Source organism: Apteryx mantelli, chromosome 6 (assembly GCF_036417845.1).
Source record: "Apteryx mantelli isolate bAptMan1 chromosome 6, bAptMan1.hap1, whole genome shotgun sequence".
NCBI lineage: Eukaryota > Metazoa > Chordata > Aves > Apterygiformes > Apterygidae > Apteryx > Apteryx mantelli.
This window is the reverse complement of record NC_089983.1, coordinates 22,677,673-22,697,063: the sequence shown is the minus strand read 5'-3', so window position 1 is coordinate 22,697,063 and position 19,391 is coordinate 22,677,673. Positions and strand designations below refer to the sequence as shown.

At 35.9% G+C, this 19,391-nt stretch overlaps 1 protein-coding gene across 3 annotated transcripts in view; it reads right to left on the bottom strand.

The window, feature by feature from the left end:
* PDE1A (phosphodiesterase 1A) overlaps positions 1–19,391 on the bottom strand; it is a 192,974-nt gene that overhangs the window by 45,506 nt on the left and 128,077 nt on the right. For all 3 annotated transcript variants that reach the window (XM_067298512.1, XM_067298511.1, XM_067298514.1), the window contains one exon: positions 5,131–5,244. In XM_067298512.1, the coding sequence (XP_067154613.1) occupies positions 5,131–5,244 (114 nt within the window). The remainder of the gene's footprint in view (positions 1–5,130; positions 5,245–19,391) is intronic.

Below are 19,391 nucleotides of genomic sequence, written 5' to 3'. Positions count from 1 at the left end.
CAACAGCAGCTCCACACTGATTTAGCACTAGCTTAGAACCTTGCAACATTTATAGTAAAGTACAGCTTGTGAAAATGAAATAAAATATGGAAAAGATGGAGCCTTCATTGAGTCTCATTCTCATTTCAAATACAGAGAAGCTGCTAAACCTAAACAGATGGCTGTAAGAAAGCGAAAGTGGATCCAAACGTAAGGTCCAAACATAAGTATCCTGGCTGATTATTTTTTGGAGCTATTAATTACTACTCTCAGGTGGACCAGCTGATGTGGACTCAGATGCTGTTACAGTATTGGGAAGCTGGAGAACATCAGAGAACTCTGACCACGCTCCTTTTCCGCATTCACAGATGTCACCAAAACTTTGTATTCAGTGCTGCCAGGGAAATTGCCCAAGGACAGGCTACACTGATTGCTCCTCACCTTGTGGAAGCAGGGGATATTTGCATTTAGTTGCTGGGCTGCTGCTACGCTACAACAAAGAATCTTGGTGAGCACCGGCATCTAGTTAAACATTTACCGATTTCCCTTTTCCTGCGACAAAGATGCACATGCGTGTGCTCCTATCGCAAATAGTGCTGCGGTGTGCTGACGTTTCGTGAGATGAAATGAGGCAACTCTCTCTCTTGTGAGTGACGCGATCGCAATTTCCCTTTTGTCCTCAATTTGAAAATATGCTTGTCCCTGCTTTAAATCTGGAGGCAGCAGAAATACTTGGTGCATTACTCGAGCAGTGCACTGGATATTCAATATGGCCCAAGGTGATTATTATAACAGCAGTCACAAAGCTTGGGTTTAATGACCTCCTTTTTCACTAATGTTACACTTAGCAGAATGTATATATATTTTAATCACAACTTTTTCTCAAGAAGGACTGTGTTTAACATTATAATACCACTGAAATCCCTTCAGTATTTCCAGAGCACTCCTGCAAACAAATGACGTATATTGTTATAACACCACTTAGCTTTAATGAGTTTTCCTCTCTGCTTCAAGAACATAACAATAACTTCTATTTGCTGTTTTCTCTTGTTGAATAAAAGACGCTTAAAGCAATTGCTAGTTACATACAATGGATCTACATTATTAAAACAAAGTTTCTTCTAAGGCAAAAGTTCTCAAGAGGTTGAAGCCTTATAAAAAGGCATTATACAGTCTAAAACAAAGTAAAAAATATGTATGGAATTGAAACTGCACAGTCATTTTTAGATAAGACATGTATAACTTCCTGAAATCGTCTATTTTCTAAAAAATTACAGCATATTAAAATGTAAAATAAGATCATAATTGGAATAAAATACTTGGATTTTATCCAGAACAATTTAAAAATGTTCTCCACTGAAAGCTTAATTTTTTTGTTTTATTTTGTTTTGGATTATTTCCTTTTTTTAAATCTTGAAACCTCCATTTGGGTTCCGTTAGCCATATTTCCTTCTCACTTAGACTGAGCAAAGCTGCGTTTACACAGAACAGCACAGCTGTAGTCACACAAGCATCCAGCTGTGTTTATTTCCTATTTGACCTTAAAGATCATTCTTCCACTACCTTGACCCAAGTGTCAGGTAACGACAGAGAAAATTCTGCAAGATTAGTTGGCATTATTTATAACACCTATGGACAAAACTTGAACTTTTTCCACAGAGGAGATCTGCAGAGGGGTCAGAATTGCAAAAACTTTTCTGAATATTTTCAGCTGACAATGAACCTCTGCTTCAGCTACCAAGGCGCTAGTATTCTTTCAAGGAAGTGTTTAAGGCAGCTTACAATTATCCAGTACCGAGAGATGCAGCAGTCCTAAAAAGTCCCTTTTAATTAAGCTTATTAATTAATGTAGGAAATTTTAAATGGGACAACAGATTAAGCTTATAGGAAAGCAACTCTTCCACACATCTGATTTCTCTGTGCTTTCTGCCTTTCCATCAGCTCAGAACCTGACAAGGGCATCCTGTGGAAACTTCAGGGGTTTTTTTTTATATGGACTACTGAAAATCACTGTCCCATAACAATTTTTCGTAGTTTTGTAAGGCTGTCCCTACTGTCCAGCTAGTTTCTAAGGAGTCTACTTTCAGCACTCCATAAATAAAATCTGTTGTATTATTTCTCTGCCTTCTCCCCAACCCAACTGGGTGCATTTTTGGAAATAGCATATATGGATATTAGTATGTTTATAGTTATATATCTTTTTTACAAAATATTATCTTATTTTCAGATAAAAAGCTATACTGTAGAGCAACAGAGGATCAGACAGAAGAAAAATTAGAGAACCTGAGAAAGATGCTTTTTACTCTGTTAAAGAGCTTGAATTCTACAGCCCATTTCCAGTAAGACTGTCGTACTCTGTAAATAAAGATTCAAGGGGCTGTCAGTTTATATATACGTGCCTATACTGATACAAACACACACAATTTATAGAAAGATATAGGCCTTTCCGTCAATTCAAAGTAACAATATACAGAAAAAACTGGATATCTCCATCTGTTTTACTTTAAGAAGCTGGAACTGATAATTGAAAAAAGCTCAGACTTGCAAAGAGCAAGGTGATTTTGCTAGAGTAATGCCTGAGATTTCTAAGTAGTACAAATGGTTCTCCAGAACTGTGGAAAAGGCCAGGTTCTTCCTTGATCCTTGGCTACACTATTGAACACACCCTGTGAAAAAAATCATACTTTGCTCCCTTTACTGACCTTAGCTTTAAGGGATTTTTTCAGTGAAAAATCAGATTCTTCTGCAAAAAATTAGATGCAATAAATAAATTATATTAAATATTGCTGTGCATCAAGTCAGAGAAGAGCAAAAACTTTATTTAAATATTTTCAAAAAAATCTAATTAAATATTTGGGTAGTCTTCACTATGAAGTCATAATGCCCCTAGGATTAAAAAAAAGTAGAGGGCTCTGAGAGTCTTCCAAACCACTGTAAAGTTATATATGTTTATTTTCATCTGGGCAGCTACATAATCCTGCCATTACGTCCTATGAGGGCAATTAAGATTTGCTCACACTAACAATAATGTACCTGTCGCTGCCGTAGGCTGCGCATTTTCCATTTTCCCCATTTTCCCCGCATATGAAATTTCTGCTTCCTTGTCTTGATGCTCCCACACAGAGCCAATAGGACTGGATTCCTCATTATTACAGCTCTATTCATTTCCACAGAGGTCTCATTTTAGAAACTAAATCTCACATTATTTTCACAGTTGTGGTGCTACTACTCAGAAAGAGCTATGAATAACCCATTTAACTATAATGTTTGAGAGGTGTGTGGAAGGAATATTCACCAGTGTTTTATGTCCTTATCCACAGCTGTAAGTTCCTTTTGATTAAAAATCCCATGATTTTTAATGTAATATACTTGCCTAAGCACCGATCACTGATGGTGATAGAATATTCTGTAAAATAGGCCAGAGAGGATCAAGATTTTCCAAAGCTGCCTGAGAATGTGAGCAGTGTTAACAAAACTTACGTTTAGAACCATCACTGGAAACAGAATTTTCTGGCTTCTATTGTGGTGTGCTGTCCAAAGACAAGTTTGTTGATGATACCTTTATATCAGTTTCCCTAAGGAACTGAATCAGTTTAACTGCACATATGACATAAACAAATGTAAATCCACACATCAACCATTGTTTCAAGATAAAAACCAAACTTGATTGACTTAAGCCAATCAACCAAACTGAAACAAATATATTCACAATGGCATTTAGGCTGAACTAACTACTAACAGTTTACAATATTTTATTAAATTTTATGCAGTTTTATCACAAGCTCAGATCCCTTGGAACTCGCACAACAGCGCCTAAATCTCAGGTTCTTCTTTTTTTTTTTCTTCTCTGTTAAGCTTAATCTAGCCAAGTTTGAAACATCTTCATAACAGAAATTACATGAAAGCCTTTTGAAGTCACTGAGAATCAAAATGCTTTTCAAGTTATGCATTTGACTTGGGATCATTAGGGACTCTTCTGAAAGTGTCCCTAAAAGAACTGTATTGTGGTTGATAGGCTGCTCAGGAAGGTCTTTTCCCTAGCCCTGGTTTAGTAATCTTTTATGGAATTGGACATGTGTCAAACGTAAGAGCAAGACACCAGTATAATTGATTCTGCCAACCTAGTCTCTAATATAATCTGTGGCAAAAGGAACATAGGCACCAGCTTCGCTTGCTCTTGTTTCCCTTCTGTTTCCAGACAGGTAGCTTTTATTCTATTGCCCCATGGCAGACGCTTCAAATTATAGACTGGCAATACTTGGTGTGCGACTCTTACATATCAAAGGAAAGGAAACAGGAAAACATTACAGCAGTACTTTAAGCACTGTATCAAATATGTGGATTGTCAAGGAGCGAGGGAGGGAGGGAGGGAGGGATAGAGAGATTCATGAAATAATTACTAAAGTGTCAGACTTAAATTTAATACAGAACCAAGACTAGACATATGCTGCATATTCAAACAATATTGAAGACATTTTGGCAGACATTTTTAGAAGAACGTTCTGCATAGATAGAAAACTTTAAAGGCCAGCATAGTGAAATAAAAAAAATCACAAGTTAGTTAGTTAACTTCAGTTACAGTACATAACTTAAAATTCTTTCAAGAAGTCATATACTTAAAACTTGTAATTTCACTGAAGTCAACCCACATCAAAAATACTTGCCAGCAATACTTCCAGTAGCAATAAACATAAACATAAATAAATCATAAACAAAACATCAAACATAAAATAAATCAGCTTTTCATGAATTTTTGGATTTAAGGGCCAAATTATAATACTCTGACTCATCTCCACAAGCACTTAATTCCAAAAAAACTCATTTTGTTCAATGATATAGTTCTCAGCATGATTATCATGTGGCCTTTGGCAGGGGTGGAAAAACCCTTCAGAAAAATTCTGATGACTTTATACTGTGCACATTTGACCGTTGAGGTAGACAAGAACTAAGCAAATTCTCCAGATGGCAGTTACATTTGACCTTTAGAATCTTTTGCTTTAATCTTGTCACTAAGGGACCTAAAAACCACATACTATTCTCCTGATTTGTGGAGAACTACAGCTAATGTTAGTTAGAATTGCATGCAAAGATCAAGTTTCATAAATGTGACTCCCAACATCCTTTCCTCCCACCCCACCTCCCCCAACGTACCTGGTTTCATCAATATAAACTGCTTCTAGCACAGATGCTGCATATTCAATATTCTTTTTCAAATCCACCACATTAATGTCACCCTTCTCCAGCTGCTTTACCAAGCATCTTAGTCTGCAAAAAAGAAAATAAAAATACCAGTGCATTGCTTGTATCAAATTTTAGTAACTGCATTTTCTATTTGAAATGTTGGAAGCAATACAATAGCTGCTGTAGGAGCAAGAGACCTTCATTGCATCTCTTGTCCTTTTTCAAAAAAAAACTTTTCAGAACACACATAACAGCTGTAAAAGTGCACAGCAGGTCAATGTTAAATCTGTGGTGTGTATTAAGAAAAGGCATATGCATTTCAGTAAGTCAGAGAGGACTCAATAATTACCATCAGACTTATTTTACATTTATTTGTGATACTACTATGATGTCTGAGTCTCTAATTTTGATTAAATAATTAAAAAAAAATTGCAAGATGTTTTGCTATAATTGTTCTATGCTTGGAAGGTCTATTGCATTCATTTTCATGTCTTTAATTTTTATTTATGCTTGCAGTACATTTTTTCTGCAGAAGTTATATTTCTTATTAGCATGAGCTAATGTGGAGCTCCGTTGCTCCTGTGTTTACAGAAAAGTCATCATTACACCAGATGAAAGGTGGTGGCTACAGCATTTGAAAAATCCAAATATTTTTCCAAGTGTGCTTTTGCTTTTAGTTTTGAGAGCATTGTTTTACATTACAAACATGGATACACCCAAAAGAGATTTTGTAATGCATCAGCTGAAGTCTCTGTAGTAATAAACTTATACAGATAAACTATCTGAACACCAGATTGTTCTTCCTAAACTCTTTGATGAGAGGAACACTTCTGACCCTGCTGTATTTAACCATATAGAGCACTCACAATACTGTAGTGAAATGAAAATCTTATCAGTAACTGTATAGGTTTACGACTAATTGAATGCTTAAAGAGGTTGGGAGATTTTCTTCTTTCTGTGTTGTATCTCCAAGTTGAAACGAAACAGTTTTCTATTATGTAAAACAAAGATTTTTTTTTCATTGAAGATACTACATCATTACTTTAACATAATTTTCATGAAATAATTTTTTTTACACTTATGAAATATGGCAAAAATGTGTGAAACAAGTATTTGGTTAAAAAGTGGATTGAAATTGGGAGTCAGCAGTAGCTGATTTTACTTTCAGATAAAACCATATTTATGACACACGAAAAAGCAATTACATATATAAATATATATAAAATACAAAACCAGAGATAAGTAATAATAAATAAAATTTTTAAATGATGGCAATCTGATGCCCATTTACTTTTAGTGGTCATACACAATGTTTGATTGCACCCGATTAAAACGTATGAAAAGAAAATACGGTGGTATTTCAAACAAACCTCTCATAAGCTTGCAAAGTACTGTTCCACCATAAAAAAAAAAACACCTTCATGTTTTTTCTGTATATTTATTTCCACCTAAGCATAATTATGTCCAAGCCTGCAGGGATAATTTTAACAAACAGATTGTGAAAGACCAGCCTCCTCAGTTCTCCAAAGTCTTAATTCAATTCAGATTAGCGAAGGACATAACACAAACGAGACTCTTATTAACCTTAATTATTTAGTACTTTACCCAGTGAATTGATTATCAACGGAACAGGAGATTGATAGTTAAAAAATTTTGTCAGAGAAGTGAGGTGGGCAGATGAAATACTGTGGGAATGCATCTCCTACAAAGAAACAACCGAATGCATGGGGAGATATTCCCACTACATAATGCACACCGTTTCAGAAGTACCTATAGACTGAAGAAGCTAATTCAGCAAATATACACCCATCTTGTGGCACCCAGCACAGGGACTGTAACTCTCCTGAGAAGTCTGTTCCTCACTAATTTTCTAATTTTCTCTCTCCCTCTCTCTTTTTCCTCACACACACACACACACACACGAGACTGGAAGCATGCCAATAGTGGCAAGACAGTTTTATCGTTTGTGCTGCTCCTGTGACGTTTGAATGGAATGTACCCTAAAGTCACACTTTCCAAATCTGAAGGGTAAATTAATTTTAAAATGTAACATGCTGCAGAGGGGAGCCAGGCTACAGTAGTACAGTAGTATTTCAAAATGGCTTCAAATCCTGTTTCCATGGTGTCTTTTGCTCCCATCTATGTGGTTCTGAGTTTTCTTATGGTACTGGCCACCTGACGGATGTGTGGAGTTATGTTTAAGCTTGCAGGAACAGTCACCAAGGGAGCCTGCAAACCACAATGACCCTGGAATATTTTATGCCAAAGGTGGTAGTCAGCTGCTGTAATTTGCCCTGTAGTCATTGTCCATATTTGGAGAGGAATGCAGAGTAGAATAACCAGACAGGGCAATTCTGAAAAGATGCACAGCTGAAGTTAAAGTAATTCTGAAGAGATCACAGAACCACAAAAACACAAAACCTGCACAATTCAGTGATGCAAGTGACCTTGTCATCTCATGCACCCATGGGCTTTGTGGAGATGTCCTCAAGAATGTCTGCAGCTGACCCATTGCAGAACTATCACAGGACCATAGAATAATTTTCGTTGAAAGGGACCTACATATGGTCCAACCCCTTGCTCAAAGCAGGGCCAACCTCAAAGTTAGATATAACTCCAAAGTCAGATCAAGTTGCTCTGAGTCATATCCACTTGAGTTTTGAATATCTTTAAGGATGGAGATTCCATGAACTCTCTGGGCAACCAGTTACAGTGTTTGACCAGCCTCACCAAGAATTATATTCTCCTCATATCTAATTGGGATTTCCTTTGTGACAATTTGTGTTCCCCATCTTTTGCTGTGCACTTCCAAGAAAAGTCTGGCTACAATGGCTCCATCTGCTTTATAACCTCCCACTAGGTAGCTGGAGACAGCAAGAAGATCACTCCATAGCATTTTTGATTGACCGCTTGGGAATTCTGTTAGGTGATAATTATGAGGTGTACTGCAACAGTTAGAAAAATGGTTTTCCTACGCAGCAAAATTTATTAAGTAGGCTATAACAGTATATAAATGGTCTGTATATACTCAATGTAACTGTGAAATAGAAAAATGAACTATGTTGAGGTATGAAGAAAACAATATACGGACTTAATACGATACAATGTGAAAGAAATAGATTTGTGGAGAAGAAGAAACATTTCTCTTAGGACAATTGACAACCTCATTTCAAAACTAGCAGTCATGGTTTGTAAGGGTGAATGACACATCTGCAATTAATAAGGGTATGGATGGGAGAACCTTCTTTTGTCATACTGGGTAAACACCAGTAACAGTGCTGTGCGATTAAAATCTTTTACTGGTCAATCCAAAGACACTCTGCTCCCACCTATCTTTAATAGTGCTCTCTGTGAGTGTCAGGTTTCCAGGAATATGCTTTCCCCATTCTTCATATTCCCATGGAGCTGATACCAATGCCCAACTGCAGCACAGTAAGCTTGGAGACCCATCCAGCAAGACAGGCAAACGAGGAGCAAATGAGGAGCCGTATGTCCTTGATTAGCAATATCACAATCATGACTTGTTTTTTTGCTTTGTCCTAGTTAAAAATTCTCTCCTTACTCATGTTTGAATTAAAGTTTTGGGAAATCTACTGAAACTTGCAGGGGTTGTACCAGATTAACTGAGGATAGATTTTATGATATTTGAGAAGGCTTTCTATGATAGTAACCAAGGAAAAAAAAAGAAGCAACTAAGGAAATAAAGGAAGAGGAATCAGTGACTGATAAAGTCTTTTTGTAATGTCATCATGAGAAATTTTTTTCTTTATGGAGTCAAGCAAATTTGGACAGGTTCAGAGAAATGTGGATGGAAATGCTGAAAAATTGTCCTAAACACAGATTACAAAGACAAGATGCCAGGGATGAATTTACTTAAGAAGGGAGATTGTAAAGTAGAGATGCAAATGAGTTGGACAATTTCAATTTCAGAAGTTTTACAGAATGCCTCTTCCTTTTTCCAAGGGAAAATTATCAGTGATCACAGTGAATAAATGAGAGCTAAAGGTTCAACCTGACAGTCTTCAAGAATCAGAAGACAGAAATATAGTCTTAGTGTATTCTGAACTTGACAGAAAACCTCTGTGTCTGCCTTCTCAGTGACCTGTATCTGCCATCTGATTCTCCCCACCGCAAAGAAATAGCTTTCTAACTTACACGTTTAGACTTAGAACTGTTCTGGAAATGTACTAGCAAAAAAAAAGAATAATAAAATAAAAAATAAAAGCTGGCTTCTGCAACAGATCATATTGAAGAAGTGAAATAAACTGTAACAAGTAAACTGTAAACAAACCTGTTTCCTCTTATAGTTTTAAATTAATGGAAGTCATTGGAAGGACAGGGAATGAACAAATAATTAATTATTTAAAAATAATAAACACACACTAATGCTAATTACATAGAAAGAGTTATTCATATTAATATTTAATAATCATAATGCCACTTTTAAAATGATCTGTGTTGGTTAAATCAACTCCAATTGTAAGTTGCATGTTGTTACATTCCCATGAAATAATTGAGAAAAATCCTAGCTGTGTGCCAAACGTATTAATCTCCTGAAAAGATAAGCAAATACTGACAATGCGTTAAAAAGAGTAAAGACAGAACAAATCATTGTTTTCCTGTAAGCAATAATTTCATGTTTTTTGAGATAATTTAATATTGAATGAAAAAATTAAGTGGATAATCATAAGCGTGATTATACAAGTGATTTGACCTTCCAAGTGAACCTCACAAACTAAAAATCAGATAATCTGTAATCTGAAATTCAAAGTAAGAAGGAGGAGAGTAACTGTGCTGACAATATGGTTACTTACAGTTTAAACACCATAAGTTTTAAGTAACTCTGGGGAAGTGGGAAATTTTCCTCTAAAATTATCTAGAATTAAAATTGGAAAATTGGAAAACAATTATACTACATGTAGTGATTCTTGCTATTTGTGACTCACTATCATTTGAATTTTATATTTTTCTATGAAGAAGATGGATGTATGAAATAAATCCATAGCTAGAAACATAAATGTGTTTGTCAAAATGCTTAAAAATAACATAGATGAGAAGTAAAAAATGGATTATAATAAAAACAAAAAAAAATGCACAAATCCCATGCTCTCACTTTTTCAAGTCACAAATCGTAATAATATAAGGATTACTAGAAATCTTTTACTGTGATGACAAGAATATAATTCCCTTTTTTGTGTTTTCTGTAAGATGGAAGAAAAATATTGACTATGACAAAATGAAAACCATAGATATATTTGTAACAGTTGTATTGCATGGATATGAAAGTCTGGACCTAATCATACAAATGGATGAGAGATTTCAGAGAAAAATCCAGAATATTTTAATAAAGATTCAGGAGTGATCCCTTTGAACAGTCACTCCTGTTCCCCCACTCCCACATGCAGTTACTAAGTCACCATCTAACATGGCTTCAGAATGGTTAACCAGCACTTCAAGGTTTTTTAAATTATGGTAGGTAAAAACATATACTGTTACAGTGACATTTTGTCAATCAAGGCAAGGTCAACATGTCAATGGAGACTAGGATTAGAACCGAGGACTTCTGACTCAGACCTTGACGTCTGAGTCAGATTCCACTTCCCTTGAGCCTTAAAAATACACTTTTAAATGTGGTTACCTAATATTTCTTCTAATTAGAGTTGCTACCTCTCAGTAAATTCTGATACTGTGAAATGCAAGAAAGATATATCACACTTTAAGTGCAGCAAATGTGTTTTATAAAATTACTTCTCAGTTACTCCTGTGTCTGAGCATATGCACAGGAAGCCTTGTGGTTGCTAAGGGTTTCAAGAATCACATTTATTTCATGATTATTTTAAGCGCTATGAGTGGTACAGTCTGATCTGTAATTATGATTCAGTCATTAGAAAATAAATATTGAATATGCTGTTAATGCAGCCAACATTTTGATATACTAAAACTTCAATCCCATACTGAAAAATTAAAATACAAGTTCTGCAGCTATATAGCACACACTGAAATTTTGTTCATGGTAAAACTTCACATTTTCATGGTGATAGAATAGCCTTGGCTATTTAAATACTGATTATAGTTATGCAAGAGGAACTGTTTTTCCTTCAGACAGGGATTTTTTATTAGGTTTCTTTCATTTTACCTCACCTATCTTGTAAGTTTTCATGGCACTTAGCTCAGTAATACCATGTAAATATTATCCTTGGGTCTCATTTAGTATCAGGTTCAAGTTTATTTATAAAGACTTAATCAAAATTTAGTTAAAGCTCCTAAGTTTTCTTTAGCACTGTGCTCAAACCACACAAAACCACAAGTCTTACATGATTTCCACCTGAAACCATAAATTGAGCCAAGCTCTCTAAAACATTCTTGAATTTTAGCATAATTCTCAACATACCTGACTAAAGATGTTGCATAGTGCCTGAGATGCCTTAGCGTCTTAGCCTCAGTGATGTTAAAGACCTGCTATTTGCAGCTCTGTAACCTTTCACCATCATCTTCATCATCACCAGCTGCTGCACTGGAGAGATGCCCCAGGAAGCTCATCTGGGAGCCTGTTGCTGCTGTTCTTCCCTGCTGTCCTTCCTCTCTCTCCCAGTTATTCATTCTTCCCCACAAAAAACTTTCACCATTAGAGTTGATGTATGCCATCAGATACAGACCCCACTAATAAATTCTTGTGCATGTAAATTTGTCACAACTTTCTCTGTGCAACACAAGCCATGTAATGAAACCTTTTCCAGTCAAGCTTTGAGTTTCTTTCAGACGCTTCTCTCACTTCTGCCAAGGAATCACCTGTATAAACAATGCTAATTTGGTTCCTCTGTTTAATTGCTTTCCAGGTTGAAGCTTAATGAAAAAAAAACCCAAACTTCCCATTTCTTAGTATGAATATATGTTTGGATGTTTTATCCAGTTGCATCTCTCCAGTCATCTGGATACTCTACAAGTACAAAATTAAAAAAAAAAACAAAAAAAACCCACAATGAAACATGACTGCTGAGTTCTCGTGGAAGAACTTCCCAAACTCAAACAAGTCGTGCATTGAAGATTTGATTGAACCAGCAACCATACGTTCCATTAGCAGAGCAGGAACTTTCCTAACCAGCCTACTTTCATTAGTTTTGAGGGAACATATGAGAAACAGGACCCTCCCACTGGCAACTTAAGAAAGGAGGATGAATTCTTACATTCCTGATTTATAACTCCACTGCATTTCAGATGCAGTTAAAGGTCAAGCATTACTGAGACACCATACTGTCAGTAATGGTCTTCAGTTTGTCAAATAACTTATAGAAGAAAAAATCAACCTAGAAATCTAAATGATCGTAGGAATCACTTCAGCAGGCCTAAGTATCATGGAGCATCACTGACAGAAATATCAGCTCAGCAACTTTTACAGGGTTTATAGTTTGTTTTACAAATTAACATCAGTTCTATTTCCATCCCATTCATGGATGCTGATATATAATAATACCCCATAAGATGTAAACAACACTGACACCCCTGCTTTTGCTGTCCCTTGAACTGTTTTGAATGGAGTTCAGTTTGTAAAAGTCACAGGTCTTATCCACAGTATTAATAATTGCATTTTTAAATTTGCATTAAATAGGATTAAAGCAAAAGAGTCTTTTTATCTGCATCTTTTCACGGTCTTCTCAACATCTCGTGTCTAGTTAGTGAGACAGATCTGAATATTCTATACTTCACTCCTGTCTTCTGTTAAATCTAGTCTTTCCTTATCCTAAAACTCTATGACTTTTTCTATCATCTCAGTTGCCATATTCCCATTTCATAATAATTCCATGAAATCAAAGGCAAATAATGCAAAATTTATAGGACCAATTTGTAAATTGCAAATTATCCTTCTAATCACTTTTGCTGAATATTTATGTTTCTGAACATTTTTAAATGTGAATTTTGAAGATTGACATTTGATCTATAAGGTTCCCCTGCACTGTATATATGTTATATAGAGTGCTAGATAAAGCTATTTAATCTTGAAGTTGCCAAATGCTTGAACAGTCTGTATGTCTCAAAGTGTTCATTATAATCTAGATAAATTCACTCCCAACAAGCTGGAAAATCAAATATAAAATCATCAGCTGTCAAAAATCATGCTTGAAGATGATGGAATACTTTCAGTAAGTCTTATCTGCAGAAGCTAATGTGATAAACACACAAAAAAAGGCACATATACCTTATTCTCCATGGTCGTTTTAAAAGCTCTATTTCTGTTGCAAGCAGCAGCTTTGAACACATTGATCAAAGAAGTTGTGAAGAGGCAAAAGTTAAGCCTCTATATCTTGCAAAGCAGTCACAAACACTCTTTCTTAGAATAACTTTATGGCAGAAGAAGGATATTTCCGAACAGATTACCTCACAGTGATGTCCCTCCCATCACATTCGAGTGTTGGCTCTATATTACAAGAAATGTGTACGCAAACCTAAGTACCAGTGGCAGTTCCCGGAGAAGAGCAGTTAGGTCCCCTCTCAGTGTCTGTGCTCCAGCTGAACCCTCTTGGTCCTACCTCACAATACCTCGTCATGGCAACTGCCTCTCGCACACTTGCAATCAGGGTCATGATGTGTTTTTGACCCTGAGATGGTCATGGAGTCATTGAATAGATGTCTGTTATTTTAAAAGCATTCCTGCTAGAAGGCATTTCTGCAAAGGACAGGCTTGCGCCACAATTCCTCTCTCCTTCACATGACCCAGACTCCTTTCAGCGTGATCTTGATGCACTAGATTTTTGATCTCATCACACAACCCAGTGCACAGAGCCTCTCACAGCAGCAATTGGGTACACTGAGCGGTTGGTCGGAGAATATTTGTCTTTCCCTGGCTCTGAACACTGATGTTCCCTCTGCTGCCTAGTACTGCCAGAAACTACATTTTGCTTTAGTTAGTCTTGAAACTCATGGATGAGATAACATCTTCTCATGTAGTGCTATCTTCTCAATTTATTACCATATAATTATAAGGGTGCAGAAATGGATCTCTCATTATTCTTTCTTTTATTCTATCTGCAGTCTCCTTTCATCCAACCTAAAGTCACTGGCATAGAGGGGATGGTACACCCATGCTGAACCAACGTGCGGAATATCTCTTTTGTTCCTTGGGATCGGAAGATCTCGGTTGAAGAATTTTGACACTTGTCCTTTGAAAACAGCATGCGATGAGACAGGAAGTCCTTTTAGACTGGACATAGCACGACATGTGGTACAGTTCAGTTGCTTGGTAGGCCCTGTCTTCCTTTTCATTTTTCTCAACATACATACAACTTACTGATTTTATATTAACAGTCAACAGAGATTATATACAGACCTACATAAAAATAACTTACAGAATACAAATTTTTTTGATATGGCAGTCTCTCATATTCATCAGTCAGCAACCAAAGAACATGGTCAGACATGGTGCCTCAGCTAGCTCTCTCTGCCCTGTCCCATCCCAGGCTTTCTACAAATTACTGCCCTCCACATCTGACAACACAACTGCATGCGTAATAACAGCTCTCTAACCTGACACTGTCAAAACAATGTGATTTACCTTGAACATGTTTTTTTAAAGCAGGCAGGATTTTTACTGAACTCTTTTGACAGAACTAGATTAGGGGCCATGCATAGGTGCAGTTATGCTATGAGATGCATCAAGGATAGTTGGCTGAGCTGGACTAACAGGACCAATACATACAACCATGCCTTTACCACAAACATAAAACTAATTCAGTCCAAGCTCTAACTTGTTACTAGGCTTAGAACAAGTCCTACATTCCTATTGAAATTAAGCCTAAACACTTGAAGCACCAGAATAGAAAAGGTATACTTCTAATATATACGTTAATCATGCCTTACAGATGGGATTCATAGAGTCCATTTTCTTCTAATTCTATTTTTAAAGTGTGTAATGGGACTGGAAGAACAAATCACAGATCTCTATTTGCTGGGACAAAATTGTGAAATGTGAAAAAATACAAATAGTTGTATTATGAACTATCATGGACTATTGAATAAAGTATTAAAATGAAGAGTTGCCTCGGTTGGCATACATCCTAGAAAAAATACCACCACCTTAATTCAGAGGTCTTTTTTTACTGAATAATTAACAACTACAATAAATGTATTTACAATGAAAGATTTTTTTCATTCAAAAGAAAGAACAAGACATAAATGCTTTAACAAAATGTCTGTAATAATTACAGCACAATTTTGCTATAAAATCGTTACCATCTCAGTAAATCTGAAGAAAGGATATAGAACATGTAAAATATATCACAACCTAAAAACATGAATAGGGCTTTTATTTAAAATTGTAAAACTGCAGTTAAAAGGGAGAAAAAAGAAAAAAGTAGGAGATGCTAGAATCCAGCACTCTGTTATGTGTGAAACTAACTTCTGGCATTTTAAAATGTTAAAAATAAATGTTCTCCTGAAGAATTGCCAAATCAAAGTACTTAAAAGTAGATCTTGGTAATGAAAAGTAGAACCTTAGAAAAGATTAAACAATCTTGAGAGATGTATAAATGTTTAAAGGAGGAAAGAATCATGTGAACAAAATTTCCCCTATGTTCTTTAAGAATGGCCATAAACAGGATGAAGTGTAACATTACCTTTCTTACTTACACATGTAAGTAAGATCTAGGATTTGTCTATATGAGAAATTAAATTTGAATTAAGGTCAGGTGTGAAACTGAAATTCAGTATCTATGCTTGAATAACTCCATCTTTGACAACTTCAGATGGATAGAAGCAAACAGAAACAAGCCCCGGAATTCTTCAGGAAGAATGATGCTGAAACACTTACTCTTGCACAATATCACAGGTTACACCATTATCTAGCATATAGTGTATGGCGTATATGCATATTGGTTTTGGCTCTGTAAACAATTGTGACAGGCATTGCAGCAAACCAAATAAAAAACATTTGTAGTCAAGACAGAAGGGAACATTCAATGCCTGGAATACAGCTGACATTTTTAACAGCCAGTGAAGTGCTCCAGCCCCATGGCATATAGGGTTCGGGCTTTGTAGGTCTGGGAAGGTAAAAGCGGATTAAAGCTATTCCTTAGTTGTTGCTCTTCCCTCTGCCTTAACTTATGCTGCCTGTAACAGAATCACCTTTATTCCTTCCACTCCTCTCCATCCATACATAATAAAAACAGATGAATAGCTTGTCAGAGCATTATGCAAAGAGTAGCAAACTGCAGGCTGGCTCTAATCTGGAGGACAGTAGAGGTCACTATCCCTACCATATAACTGCCTAGATTTTTCTCTACTGAACTCAGGACTTTGCTGAGTTTGGGTCTTCTTTCTTACACTTCCAATGAACTGCTTTAACTCATCTCTCCTGATGAGACCTAACTGCAATGGCTGTTCACATTGTCTTGGCTGATTTGAAAACATGGCATTAAATCAACTTGATTATCAGCCTATTCAAATAAAAAATGACAATATTTTTATAGCTTCCAATTTGTTGATGTTCCATGCTTGTAATGGAGCATACCTCAGAAGGTGTAGTCCAGAAGCTATCATCAAAAGTGTTATTTTTGTCTTATGTTTTGTTTAAACTGACAAAATTTAGCAAACACAGACTGCAATTCACCTTGAAGATATTATTTTAAACTTTTGTTCCTCATTGTATGTGTAGCTGACTGTACTTTGTCTGGTTTTATATGCTATATACTTATTGTAAGTAGAATAGATTGAAAATTCAGAACCTAATGCTCAAGCTGATAATGACAGTACTCAGAAACTAAGATAGAAATTATACTGGCTCATCAACAGCATTTTTGCAGCATACAACATTTTACTTAACTTCTCCATATCTCCAGGTGAAAGAAAAAAGAACACAAAAGCTGTCTCTCAGCCTGAATGGTTAGCAGTAGAATTTTTCAAACTGTGTCATATTTCCTACAAAAGAAAACGAGTTTGAATGTTCCTCAGCTAATCATCACTCCGTTCAAAGGAGCTACATCATTGTACAACTGGTGCTGCTAACTAAAGAATCAGATCCAGGATCCCTTCCGAAGGCAATGCACACAGATGTGCCTTATAAAGCACCTCTTGTGCTCTCACGGCAAAAGACACTAAAAGTAATTATCAGGCTTTCTATACAACACAATGACCATTGGTTTTGGTTGTTAAATGATGCACTGCTCTATTACTTTCTAAAGAAGTCCTACGCTGATTTCAAAATGAACCAAGTAACTAAATTCATCTAGCTATATTTAATTACTTGTGAAATTGTTTAGAAATATTCTGTTTGTTATATAGACACTACATGAGAAAGAGCTTTCAGATGAAAACTGTTGGGCTTCTAGGTAGGGGCTGGTTTATAAGAAATTTTCAAAAACAGCTTTTAATAACATAAAATATTGTTTGTAATTCATGTGCCTTTCCAGGAGTCAGAAATTAAAAACTGAATTCTTCAACGTGATGTTAGTACAACTTCTCTAAATGTACCCCTCTAGGGACTTGAAATCCAACCCGAAAAGTTCAGCTTCCTTATGGTCATGACTAACATAATTGCTAAATTATGCTTCATTTTTTATAGCTCTATTGAATGAATCACTATTCTTCAGTCTCTCTGCAAAACCATGACATTTCTGCTAAGTAAGATCTTAGCTATGTTTGAATTTTGGAATAGAAAACTCGTAAAGTTCTTGATTCTGTGTTATACGATAATGTTTGTTTATACATTTACTAAGGATTTAGGAAAAGCCTGTGTGTAAAATAAATAACACACATGATTTGAAATCAAAATAAAAACAGAGAGGTTTGTTAGATTTATAAAGTGTAACTACATATTGCGATTTACCTGTCATATTCGCAAACAATACACTTTTTGTTTTCCATTGCTTTTCAATCTCTCCTATGGCAGGCATATTTTTTACTGCAGTCACTATTGAAATCAAATTATTCACTTTGATCTAAAATAACATCATTCAGAGAAATAGGACAATAGTTTGCCCAAGAACAACAAGCCAGCTTTAATACTGTAGTAATCAGTCCAGACCTTGATCAAGGGATGGACACATAAGCAATTAGCGCTTACCCAAATAAGGACCATAGAGAAATACCAGAGAAAAGTATGCAGGAGTTACATTTTACAAAAGGAACACAAATCAGAAAATGCCTTGAAAACGTTCAGCTGCCTGTTAGCAATTATCTGCATACTCTGTCCCACATATTCAATGCAGGACATTCTTCAGCAGATAATGGTGAAAGAAAAGCTAAGTATAATGCTAAAAAGCACAACAATTCTGGTGAAGGTGATTTTGCACACATACCTTGATCAAGCAAATCATGTAAGTAAGAGCTCAACTTTAATGAGACTAATGTTTACACTCTGATGGATTATCATCATTGTGATGGGAAGTCTCTACTTAAGATCTTATTACTAATACTAGGGGGTGAGAACAGTCACATTAGAGTGTGATTTCACTCTGGAAAGATGATCTTAAAATGACAGCGAATCAGAGGGATATCACCTTTTTGGGAGGCCACCATTCTTTCTTAGGTCAACAAATGACTGTAACTGCTGAAGACTTCAATGTGCTTATATGGATTGAATACCACAGACAGTACCCTGGTTGGCTCTCTCTCCTGCAATGTTCAATAACACTTTATTTGACCATACTAGGCAGTGTGTCTTCTAAACCATTTTGTATCTATCTCAACTCAATATTTCTGTGGGCTTTGTTTTTTTAATGCCATATTTTGTGATTATTGTTGACTAGAAATTTTACTGTAAAGAACATTAAAGGGAATTGTGGACTCTAAGTGATTTGTAAGTTGACTCAGGGGTTCAAGGATACAATTTGGGAAGATGTGCGAGAGATTTCAGTGTTAACATTGGCCAGAGATTTTCATTCTGTGTGAGCACAAACACACAAAGAAAAAGAGAAAGAAAAGCCACATTTCTTTGCACAGCAAGGATGCACCTGAAAACATTTATGGAAAAGCAAAAGGATTGCAGAATACCCAGCTGGAAAGCGGATATAGAGCTGGAAACTTAGTCCCAGCTTATTAACAACTCTGTAGTGCCACTGTTGTTGGAGCTATTCCCCATGTATAAATAAACAAAATACACATTGGCATAGAAAAATATGCACTGGCCTTGAGGCTGGGGGACCAAAGCAAGCAATGAAGAGACCTAAATCTAGCTTTTAACACTTAAGGCAAATGCAACAGTTATTAAAAGAGGGATTCTCTTTCTTTTTAAGAATCCTGTG